The sequence below is a fragment of the Phyllostomus discolor genome, chromosome 12, assembly GCF_004126475.2.
Source record: "Phyllostomus discolor isolate MPI-MPIP mPhyDis1 chromosome 12, mPhyDis1.pri.v3, whole genome shotgun sequence".
NCBI lineage: Eukaryota > Metazoa > Chordata > Mammalia > Chiroptera > Phyllostomidae > Phyllostomus > Phyllostomus discolor.
The window spans coordinates 41,487,877-41,499,039 of record NC_040914.2 but is presented as its reverse complement, the minus strand read 5'-3'; the positions used below and the strand labels follow the sequence as shown (position 1 = coordinate 41,499,039).

The 11,163-nt window shown below is 68.0% G+C and overlaps 1 protein-coding gene across 3 annotated transcripts in view; it reads left to right on the top strand.

Moving 5' to 3' along the window:
- The first annotated feature begins 6,420 nt into the window (after positions 1 to 6,420).
- NTRK3 (neurotrophic receptor tyrosine kinase 3) overlaps positions 6,421 to 11,163 on the top strand; it is a 265,412-nt gene continuing 260,669 nt past the window's right edge. For all 3 annotated transcript variants that reach the window (XM_028502298.2, XM_028502301.2, XM_028502300.2), the window contains exons 1-2: positions 6,421 to 6,918; positions 7,046 to 7,308. In XM_028502298.2, coding sequence (XP_028358099.1) covers positions 7,061 to 7,308 — 248 coding nt within the window. In that variant the 5' untranslated portion in view covers positions 6,421 to 6,918; positions 7,046 to 7,060. The remainder of the gene's footprint in view (positions 6,919 to 7,045; positions 7,309 to 11,163) is intronic.

The window sequence follows — 11,163 nt, the reverse complement described above, 5'->3', positions numbered from 1 at the left end:
GTGGGACCGCAGCCACCTCGCGGGAAGGGCAGCTGGGTGTCAGGGAGGCCTGCTCGCAGGGCAGGCCTCGGAGTGCGCATGTCCCTGATGGGGCCACAGCGGCCCCGCCCAGCCCCGTGATCACAGCGGGGACCCCCTTCTGGTCCCTGTCCCAGGGGGAAAAGCCAAGCAGAGGGCTGCTGGGGTGCCGGAGGGCAGGGGTGTCCGTCTCCCCTGGGCAGGTGGCAGCTTCCCCGTCCTCACTGCCGCGCTGAGGGGCAGTCCAGTGTAGCGGTGGATGGGGGCGGGGTGTACCCCCTGGCGCACACCCCGGAGCAGCTGTGTGACGGCGGACGGCGCTCCACCCTCTCTGTTCCGGTCCCTCGTCTATCAGGCGGGGTGTGCGCTGGTGAGGACGCGAGGGGGTCCTGCCTGGAGAGCAGGCAGAGAGATGCCGCCCACAGAAGTCAGCACGTCGTGGGCGCAGCTGTCTCCCCCGCCTTTGCCAGCGGCATTCAGCTCACGTAGGCGAGGGCCTGCGGGGCCCAGGGCGACGCGCCCCTGTGGGCGTATGGGGTGGGTGCAGCCTCCGCAGGCGCAGGCGCGAGCCCTGGGACCGCCGCTCGCAGGAGGCTCTGACCTCAGTGTTCAGGGGAGGGCTGTGGGGAAGGCCACCCGGCGGCCCTGGGCCGGGGGTGTCATCCGTCACTCCGCGCTGGGAAAGCCGGCTCCAGGGCCCCAGGGAAGTGTCCCAGACGTCCTTGCCTAAGGTTGGGGCCCGGGGCTCCTCTTCTTGGAGTCCCACTGATGCTTCTAGAATGTGACACCAGGAAGAGGGCACCTAAGGGGAAGACCACATGTCCCCACCTTTTGAGGGTCACCTGGCTTCCGCCAGTTGGAGGAACCCAGGGTGTCTCCCGGCTGGGTGCCTGGGACCCCTCCCCACACAGCAGGGTGTGACCTGCACTGCGGCCAGGGGGCCAGGGCTCTCGGGGCCGGCCTGCACCTTCCCCCACCGCCACCTCCCTTCCCCGTCCCACCCCCATCCCGGAACTCCCTAGGCTGGGCTTTTGTTCCCGCGGTTCCCAGGCAGTGCAGCTGGTGCTGTGGGCTGGGGAGGGGGTGGAGGACGTGGCAGAAAGCCTGTGGGAGGGAGCTGTCTCTTCGCTCCAAAGGAGAGCCTGGTTCCTCATGCCCCCCCCACCGCCACCCCCCCGCAACTTGACGCTTCTCCCGAATCCCCACCCTTGGTGCCTCAGCAAATAAGGGTAACTTTTGTGGGGGGGGGTCTGCTTGCTCTTAACACCCACTTCAGTGTGTGTGTGCATGCGTGTACCCGGGTCCCAGGGACCGTCAGTGCCAGAGGGAGTCGGAGCAGGCTTGGCGGCTCCTTGCTTTGGGCCCCAGGTCGGCCGGCAGTCCCCCCTGCTCCAAGCCTGAGGACTTGGGGTGCCGCCTGTGTCACCCTCTGAGCCTCGGGGGTGGGGAGGGTCTGTGTTGTCAAGAGACACAAGCCAGGGTGGTTTCCAGCACGCAGGGAGGGCAGAGTGTGCGAGCGCCCTGACACGGGCCTGCACCCTCTGGAGAAGAGTGAGGAAGAGTAGGAAGAAGGAGGGAGATGGGAAGGGAAGGGGAACCACCAGGGGCCAGACCCTGGGCTGGGTGCCTTATGCACCTTTTACTGCCTTTTATGGTTGCGCTGCGTTCCCAAAGCACACGGCCAGGGAGACGCCCCCGAGCAGTAGCCAGGATGGCATGCCGCAGGTGGGAGGACACGCCCAGGTCTCCAGCCAGCAGGTGCTGGGGCTGGGGCCTGACCCGGACAGTCGAACAGAGGGCGTGGTGCGTGGGTGGAGGGGCTGTTGCCTTGGCAACACGCCCACTCTGCGAGCCTCTGGGGCCCACCGCTGCAGGACGTGCAAGGGTCCTGGTGTCAGCAGGCACCACCGTGTGCCGTGCTGCACGGGTACCAGGCACTCGGCTGTCTGACACCCCCTTGATTGCGGAGGTCCGCCATGCTGCGGAGGAGGAGGAGGGGAGATGTTAAGGAGCGTGCCCAAGGCAACGTAGCCTGATGTGGTTTTGGGGCTAACCCGGTGTGTTAGTGGGGAGCTGGGTCTGAGGGTCCCCATCCTGGGGGTCGGAGCCAGGGCAGAGGAAGGGGTGAGCCGTTAGTGGGCAGGAGGGCGCCGTGGGAGGCAGGGCGCTGAGCAGGCCTGGGCTGCACTGGCTAAGGACACCGGACGCAGTGGGCCTTCAGGAGACGGGCCAAAGGGTTGGCTTTCTGCAGGACCGAGGCGTGCTCCGGCCACCCACTGGGTGAGTGCGCGTGGTGTCCAGCAGGCGTGAGTGACGTCGGTGCCTGGGGGCAGCTGCTCTGCAGAGATGCGGGGCCGTGTCTGTGTCTGTGTCTGTGTCTGTGATGAGGGTGGGGGTGGGGCTGGGGGTGGCCCTGTTCCCTGACTGGCCGCTCCCACCTTCCGGCAGGCGCGGGTCTGAGACCTCGGGGCCCGAGTCAGGCTCCTGAGCCGGGGCCGCCTGTGTTCGGATTTGCCTGCGTCGGGGGACCAGCGTGGTGCCTGACTATTCCTCTTCCCTGGTGGCCTGTCCCTCTCCACGTGCAGTCCGAGCGCCCTCGTCGGCTCCTGGCCTTCGGGAGGCCGTGACCTCTGCCTAGCTTGCAGCCCCGTCTCTTCCCCGGCCGGCGTGGGCTCCCGGGCCTCCCTCTCCGACCGAGTCCCAGCCTGCCAGCAGCTCCCGGCAGCTCTTTGGAGCCGAGAGTTCTCCAGGGCCCAGCTTTCCTTGTCTCCTTCGGTCGGTCACGCCCCAGGACCGCGGTTCCTTTGCGGGGTCACAGAGGGGGCAGGGGTCCCCTGTCCGCTCACACTGGAGAGTCGTGTGGGGCGGCCCGCATCTCGCTGACGCCCTGGGCGCGGCGCCTGGTGGGGGAATCCGAAACGCCCGGGGCCTGGCCTGTGTCCCGGGAGCCTGCGCACGGACTCCGCGGGGCTTGGGTTCCTTGGAAAAGGGGGTGTGGCTGGATCCGGGAGGCAGACAAGTGGCCACAGGCCCGCAGGGGTCTGCAGTGGGGAGGCCCTGGAGGTGACGACCCCTGGGTCAGTCAGTGTCTTGTGTTGGTTTGTCTTGGACTCTCCACCCCCTCCATCTTTCCCAGTGGCAAGGAATGTTGGTTTGGGGGTCCCTGGTACCATCCGGTCAAGGGGAAGTCTCAGGGGCTTCCGTAGAAGGGACACGCCCCTTGGGAACGAGACGCATGGTCAGCTTCTCTGGGTGTCGGGAAGGTCGAACCACTGTGCCCTGGGAGGCAGCCCCCCCGACTCTGGCCTGTGGGGTGGGGGACCACCTCCCAATCTTGGGAATGTTCCCACTTGCTCCAAACACCTGGTACCACAAGGCGTCTGCTCTGCTGTAAAGGGTTTCTGAACCTTTACTTTCTGTTAAAACAAAACAAAATGAAAACCTTGGTCATTCCTGCCTCCTACTCATCAGCAGGGGAGGCACTACCAAGTCTCCCCGTTTCTGAGGTGGCGGCTGGCAGCAGAGGGAAGGGGTGGCCGTGCCCCGAATGGTGGCGTGCTGAGCCGGGTCACAGTCTCTCTGGGCCCAGGGACAGCTGCGTACTGGGAATGGCAGGATGGGACAGACCTTCTTGGGTGTCACCCAGGGCATTCTCATCCGGAAGACAAGGCTCTCTGGCACCCCCACCCCCCGCCCCTGCTGCTGACCGTGACCAGGGTGTCGGGTGTCTAGGCAGGTGACTTTCTCCTGTGCCTTTGCCCACATCTGACCTCTCTCTGATGGACTAGGGAAGCTCAGGTACACGCCCCTGGGCAGGTGCACCTACACTTTTTACCAAGGTCTGCTTTTACCAGGCCCTTGTGCCTGAGCCAGCCCTTGCATTGCCAGCCGGATGGTATTCTGGGAACCCACGCCATGGACCCCTCCTCTCTTCTCAACCCCGGCCCCAGCCCAGGCCCACGCAGAGGCAGGGACACTGGGAGCATCCTCAGTACTTCCCAAACTACAAGGCCCCTGCATCACCCCAGAGGACACAGTAAAGTGGGCATTCTGGTTCGGCAGCTCTGGGTGGGGGGCCGCGTTGCCAACAGGCTTCCAGGTGGTGCGGGTGCGGCCGGTCAGGGAGGGCCACCCAGTGTGGCCATTGCACGGACTCGGACGCGGAGGCCCAGAAGGCTGCGGTGGCTGGCCTTCAGTTAGAAGTGGAACCCGGCTGTCTGGGTCCCAGGCCACCCTTGGCCTCCCGGAGGGCCCTCGCGCCGCCCCCTGCGCAGGCCGGCGGCCCCGGCACAGACCCAGCCAGCCGTCACACCCCCGCTTGGCTGTCGCGATGAAAGCCTTCTTGTTCCACCGCGGCCCTGCTGCACAACCTGCTTTTTCACTGTCTCCAAAGGGGCTTTTCAAGGTTTCACTGGTTCTGGCTTATGGACGCCTCCCCTTCTCTGCTGGAAATGTTCAACATCGCTTCTCTTCGTGCCGGAAAAAGTGTGCTGGGCCTCCAGGCCGGAGGCCTGACGCCGGGCTGCAAGCAGTCCGCTTCCCCTGCTGACGGGCACTTCCCCGGGAGGGGGCTGAGAAAGGTGCCTTGTGTTTCTCCGCGGCCACCTGCCCCCTCCGCCGACTGCGCCTCAGTTTCCCTGCCTCCCGGGTACTCTGGAGCCCAGGGCAGGCAGAATGGCCTCCAAGTGGCAGGGAGATTCCCCCCGGGAGACTCAGGGTGTCGGGGCTTGGCCTCCGGCCCGTGGGGACTGGTGTGAGAGTCTGAGGAGGTTCCCACTCTCTGTCCCCTCCTGCTGGTGGGAGGGCGAAGTGCCGGCCCGGGGACGAGGCCATGCTGGCAGTGGGTGAGAAGTCTCCCTGAGGCCAAGCCAAGGCGGAATGGAAGGGGGAGTCGGGAAAACTGCCTTTTATAGACATGTTCTTTCCTTCCTGGCTTTCTCCTTTTCCCCCCAAGTTTACTCACGGCGGCAGTGCCACTCGCAGGCGCTCGGCCTGTGGGAGGCTGCGCGCCCCGGGCGGGCCGGCGGGCGGCACCGCGCGCCCCTGCCCCCCCCATCTCGCCCGCGAGTTGCCCGACCTGCGTCGGCATCCGCGGGGGGCGGGGGCGAACCCTTTCAGCGGCTGAATGCAGTTGGATTCCGCGTCCGCGCTCCCCGCCTGCCCTCACCCCAGCGCCCGGAGCAGAGCCCTGCTTTCTTCTCCGGGTGAATGAATGCCGTAGTGTGTCTGCCTGCCCGGACTTCCCTAACCCTTTCTTCTCCTGGCCCACAGCGAATGCTCCGGCTTTCTCGGCGGACAGCCCCCACCGGGCGTTTTGACGTTTTATTAAAATAAAATAAAAAAATACCACCCTATACCAGGGAAAAAGTAGGGACCCCTCCCGCCTCCCCCCTGGGGGGTCTGAGCTCGTGTCCGAGGCTGGCTGCACCTGCCCTGCGCCCCTACCAGGAAGGGGTGCTGGGATGGGAGGGAGGGGAGGGTCTGCGCGCCCGAATCCGGCACGCCTCCCCCTCGCCCGGCAGCCCGAGCGACTCACGCGAGAGAGCCCCAGAAACCGGCCTCCGGCGGTGCCGGCCGCGTGCTTGCCAAAAAATGCCCCTTGCATCCCAATGTCCCCGGCCGCTTCTCGCACACGCAAGGCTCGCCCGGGGGCCACCTGGGTTCTTCGGCGCAGCCTTTTCTGCGCGTGTTCCCTGCCGGCCCAAGGCCAAAAGCAAAATAAACCCCGCTGCCAAGGGGGCGCGGGGGCACCCACCAGGCCGAGCCCCGCAGTCCCCTCCCGGCCGAACCCAGCTCCCGGGCTCTCCACCCCGGAAACGAGTGTCATTTAGACAGAGGGCCTCGCGTCCGCAGTCCCCTCCTCGGCGGGGGGCGCCTCCCCGGGGTTGCGGTGCGCTCCCCGAGCTGTCGGAGAGCCTGTGGCCCCCCGCTCGGGCTCGGGGAGCGCTCCGCGGTCACCTCGGCCGCGTCCCCGTCCCTTCCTCCCGCGGGCCGGATTGCAGCAAAACCGGGCAGCGCGAGGGCCAAAAAGTGGGAGGGAGAGCGCCTTTCCGCGTCGCGCGGCCGGCTCGCCAACTCCGCCTCCCCAGGCCAGACCCTCGCCATCCCAACTGCAACTTTTCCCCTTCCTCTCGCTTTCCCCCAGGCTGCGGCTCGCGGACGCCGGGCCGCGAGGCGTGGAGCGGCCGGGAGGGCGCGCGCGCGCGCGCGGCTGCGGGTGGCGGCGAGCCGCCGAGTGGGTGGGTGGGTGGGTGGGGAGAGAGGAGGGGAGAGGACGGGCGGGGAAGGGCGGGGGAGACTCGCTCTCCTGCCGCTCCCAGCCTGGGCGGGGGGCGGGGGAGGCGGCCGCGAGTGGCGAGTGGGGAGGGGACAGAGGGGAGGGGAGAGGGAGGGCGCCGAGGAAGACGCTCCGAGGACCCGGGCGGCTGCGTGGGGCTCGGAGCGCTCGGGCATTTCTGCAGGCGCGCGGCGAGCCATTCCGGCGGCCGCCGCAGCTCCGCTGCATCTCCCTCCTCCTCCTCCCCCGGGCTCGGGGCGTGTGTGTGTGTGAGTGTGCCTGAGTGTGTGTGTGTGTTTTGCAGGTGTGTCCGTTTTAATTCTGCCCAGTAGGTGGGACTTGGTGACTTTAGCACCATTTTTTCCTTTTCCTTTTTTTTTTTTGCCTCCCCACCGGCTGTTGCGACCCTGCAAAGTCTCGGAGTCGGCGAGCGCGGCTCGCTGCTCCAGCCCCGGACCGGCGCGAGCCGGCGAGCGCCGAGCCGGCCACCATGCCAGGCAGACCGCGCCACTAGGCGCTCCCCGCGGCTCCCACCCGGCGGCGGCGGCGGCGGCGGCGGCGGCAGCAGCGCGATGGTTTCAGACGCTGAAGGATCTCGCATCTGATCGCACGGCGTTTCAAAGGCAGAGGCCCCCTCCCCCTCCCCCCTCCCTCGCCGTCTTTGTTTCCTTCCCCCCCACCCCAGCTCGCCCCGCTCCCCCCCACCCCAACCCCCTCTCCTCTCCTCCTCCTCCTCCTCCTCTTTTTTAGAAGCAGCGATCGGAGATGGATGTCTCTCTTTGCCCGGCCAAGTGTAGTTTCTGGCGGATTTTCTTGCTGGGAAGCGTCTGGCTGGACTATGTGGGCTCGGTGCTGGCTTGCCCGGCGAATTGCGTCTGCAGCAAGACGGAGATCAGCTGCCGGCGGCCGGACGATGGGAACCTCTTCCCGCTCCTGGAAGGGCAGGACGCGGGCAACGGCACGGGGAACGCCGGCCTCAACATCACTGACATCTCCAGGAACATCACTTCCATGTAAGTCGGGCGCCGCTCCCCGCCCGCCGCCCCCTCGGCCGCGGCTCCCTCTCGTTCGCTCGCTCGCTCGCTCGCCCGTCCGCCTGGGGCCCGCGTCAGGCTCGCTCTGGCTCGGGAGATGCTCCGGGCTGCGCGTGCAGGTGACTCGGGCCCTGTCCAGGCGAGAGCGGCGGTGCCCGTGCGCCTCTGCCGGGAGAGGACCCCCTGCCCGCGGCGAGGGCACGGGGGAGGGGGGGGCGCCCCACTCCCGCCCCCGCTCCCACCCCTGCGGCTTGTTCCTAGGGTGCCAATCAGGCTCTCTTCCCCCCCGCGAAATAGCAACAGTTTGGCCACGCTCAAGTAGGATAAAGTAGATGAGGTTCGGGTCCCTGGCAGCAGCCGCGGTGGCGGCGCCGGCGCCTCGGTGCTCAGCCCGGGAGGGAAGGTGACAGATAGGCACGGCTCGGGATCCGCCGGGGATGTTTAACTGTTTCCTTCTGGACGCAGCGCGGCGCGCTCACGAGTAAACAAGTTTGGAGCTGGCTGCTGGGGCTGGGCGAGACACTTCGGACATGTGGGGGCTGTCAGGGCCGCCGGGGCCTCCCACCCCTTCCCTTCTCTCTCGCCTGCCCTCTCCAGCCCCATTTTTTGGCATTTCTGAAACCCCCTCCCCCCCCTTTTTTTTTACTCTCCTCTGCATCTGGGCGCCGGGGGATCATCCCTGTCCAGGCTCGGAGGGCTGCTCCCGGAACTGGGGGCCAGGGTGGTCCGGGGAGCGAGGGCTGGCCTGTTCTGCAGACGGGGGGTTCTGATACATATGACCGTGCAAATCCATTTATTCGGAAAATGGAACTCTGGCCGGCCTGGGTGTGCTTCTGCCCCGCATGTGGGAGACCCGTGGGGGCCTGCTCTGTCCTGGCTGTTTTCCTGCGGCCATGGCCGGGGAGGAGGCAGGAGCAGGGGTGGGGAGAGGGAGCTTGGGGTCTGGGGAGCCTGCCCATCTTTCCTCCCACTGACCTCAGCCAGGTGACCCCTCCCTTCCTGCCCTCCAGAGATGGGTGGGGATGGCCCTGGCATGGGTCAGGGGGCAGCTCCCGCCCGTCTCCCCCCCGCCCCCCGAGTCCCACCCCGGGGGGGACTCCTGAAGTGGGTGGGATGCGGACAGGGGTCTACACTGAAGTAAGTCCTGGCCGGGGTCTGGGGAAGGCATCTGGGTGGACTCAGGAGGGCCCCCGTGCTGCCGTTGGCGCTGCTCTCCCTGGCGCCAGCCCGCCCTGTGCCTCAGCCCCGGCGTGGTGCTGGGGCTGCAAAGCCCCGAGGAATTGCAGCTCTGCTCTCTCCCAAGCCCGCCAGCCCTCTGGGCGTTGCGGAGACGCTGCCAGCATTCTCGCAGCTTCACACTCTGAGGGGACGTGCCTGCCTCGTGGCCCAGGAGGCCAGCCCAGCCCGGGTCTTGGCTGTGCCGCCATTCGCCCCCTCACCCCCTTCAGCCCCGGGGCTGGCTGGAGACAAGATAAACAGCACAGGAAAGGGTGGGGGGGGGGGCAGGAGAAACAGCAGGGTCCCAGCTGTGCCTCTCCCACGCTGCAGGCCACAGCATTCCAGAGTCCCCAAGGAGGCAGGGACAGGGGTCTGGAGTGAGGTTGTTGGGGAAACTCCGAATTGGAGTATACTGCTGGGGTTGTACGTGTGTGTGTGTGTGTGTGTGTGTGTGGCGGGGGTGGGGGCACAGCTCAGCAGAGGGTTCTCGGGCTCAGGAGCTGGACCCAGGGATTTCCGGGGGATTGAGTGGGCCAAGGGTTGGAAAGTAGGCACCCCAGCCGCCCACCGCGGGTCTCTGGGAGCCGCCGGCCGCATCTGGCGTGTGCTCTGCTCCAAGGGTGTGCGCCTGCGGCCAGCCGGCGGGAGGCAGGGACCGCCACGGCCACGCAGGCTCTGCCCAGCCGCCCGGACGCACAGCCCCTCTGGGAACGATGCTCGGGGGGGCAGCCTGGTGTGGGGAAGAGTTCGGTGGTCTTTCCAGGCAGATGGCCCAAGACGGGGGTGTGGGGAAGGTTGGCGATGGGGCGGCCTCTTGTCCCCTCGGCCGCCGGAGGACCCCGGAAGGGCGTGTGGGGGGGGGCCGAGAGCCGGAAGTGCCTTGGAAGCCCCTCCGTGTGGGTCCCTGTCCTTGCCTCAGGACTAGGACGCCCCCCAGCAGGAAGGCGGGACCCCTTCCCTTGCATCTGCCCCGACACCCACGAGCCCCAGGCACTGGGTGCTCACTGGGGCTCCGCTGAGTGGCAGGTGGGGCAGGTCGGAGGTCGAGGGTCCGATGACCCTTCCTCGCCCGTGTTCTCCCCAGTGCTCTGTCACGTCTATGGCTGGTATTGACTGGAGCCCGGGAGGGGCCCTGCCTTCCAGCCGGAGGCGGAGGGCAGTGGGGGGAGCGGGAGTGGAGCCCTGCTGGCGTGGGGACCAGCTGTCCCTCTGGTCGGACCCCCGAGGGGGCGGCAGCGTCACTGTCCCTGGGGCACGCCGCCTGGCTGGTGAGCACTGAGGCCCAGGCAGCCCCCCACAGAGTGGGGAACAGGCTGGAAAGGAGGGCCTGGGCCCCAGAGAAGCCCTCTGGGCTGGGCGGGGGGTTTCCTTCGGTGTGACCTCCCGGGGGCTGTAGCTGAAGTCCGGGCTGTGCTGGAGAGGAGTGTGGCGCCACCAGAGAGCGGGCGGGAAGGGCCCGCAGCCCCCTGCCGGCCCGAGGCTCCGGGTGCTGGGGCATGCCCAAGGAGGCAGCCTGGGCCAGACGCTGGGGCGTGAGGAAGAGGCTGGGCAGGAGCTCGGGGAACTTGGGGGTGCCTTCCACGATCTGCCCCTCCTGTTCTGGGGGCCGTGGTGCTCTCTCTCAGGGGAGGGGTGTGGCGTGGCTCCCGTGTGCCCACGGGAGGCGGACCCAGGGCCCCCCCCCTTGGTGAGGAGGCCGCCCCCGTGAGTATCAGGAGGCGGTCAGCTGCCAGGCCTCGGGACCGAGTGTGGGTCTCACCTCCGCCCCTCCCGGCGCCGGGCTGCTCCCCCGGGCCCTCCCTTTTGGCCTGGTTGTGCTCAGGAGGCCAGCCCCTCTGCCGCTGGCGCTCCGACACACGGCACCCTCACCTAGACGGGCCGGCGCGCGGCCGCGCCCAGCCCGGGCTCTGACGTCACAAAGGCAGGAGGGTGGTGGCTGGGGGCGGGTGGCTGTCTGGGCCACCTCTGTGGGCCGGGGCTGCTTGGGGCTGGGCTGGCACAGCGCATCCGCTGACTTTCAGGGGGGAGGGGGAGGGGATGGCACCCCTACGCTGGGTGCTCCTTCTTGGGGGTCTGCTCCCCGGGCCCGAGAAGGCTGTGGGCGCTTGGCGGGGACGTGGTGGCCGCCAGCCGGCTGCCCGTACCAGCCACCCTGGGTCCCCCCATGTTTGCGGCCCTCCTGGCAGGCCTTGGCCTGGTGGGATGAAGGGTCACTCTGAGCTCTGGCTGCTGGGCCGGCTCCCTGACTCTCGGCCTTCCCGGGGATGCAGGGGCCAGGCGGTGGCCTCCGCAGTGACCAGGGAGAGCTGGGAGGCAGACAGGGCGTGGGCCGGCCCCACAGGCACCGTGGGCTTGGTGAAGAGCCCCAGGCGGGGGCAGGCCCGAGGGAGGCAGGCTGGGGTGTGAGGGGCCTTTGAGGCACAGTTTGGAAGGGAGAGTGGTTACAGCCCCGGGGAGGAGGGGGGGAAGAGGTGCCCCAGGATGGAAGCCGGGGACCTCAGCCTGCAGAGGCCCTTGGGTTTTGCCTGGAGGCCGAACTGGTGGGTGGCTTGCTCCAGCCCCTGAGAGCCAAGGTCAGTCCCCCGAGGGGCCCAGCTCGGCGGCACCAGGGGACCC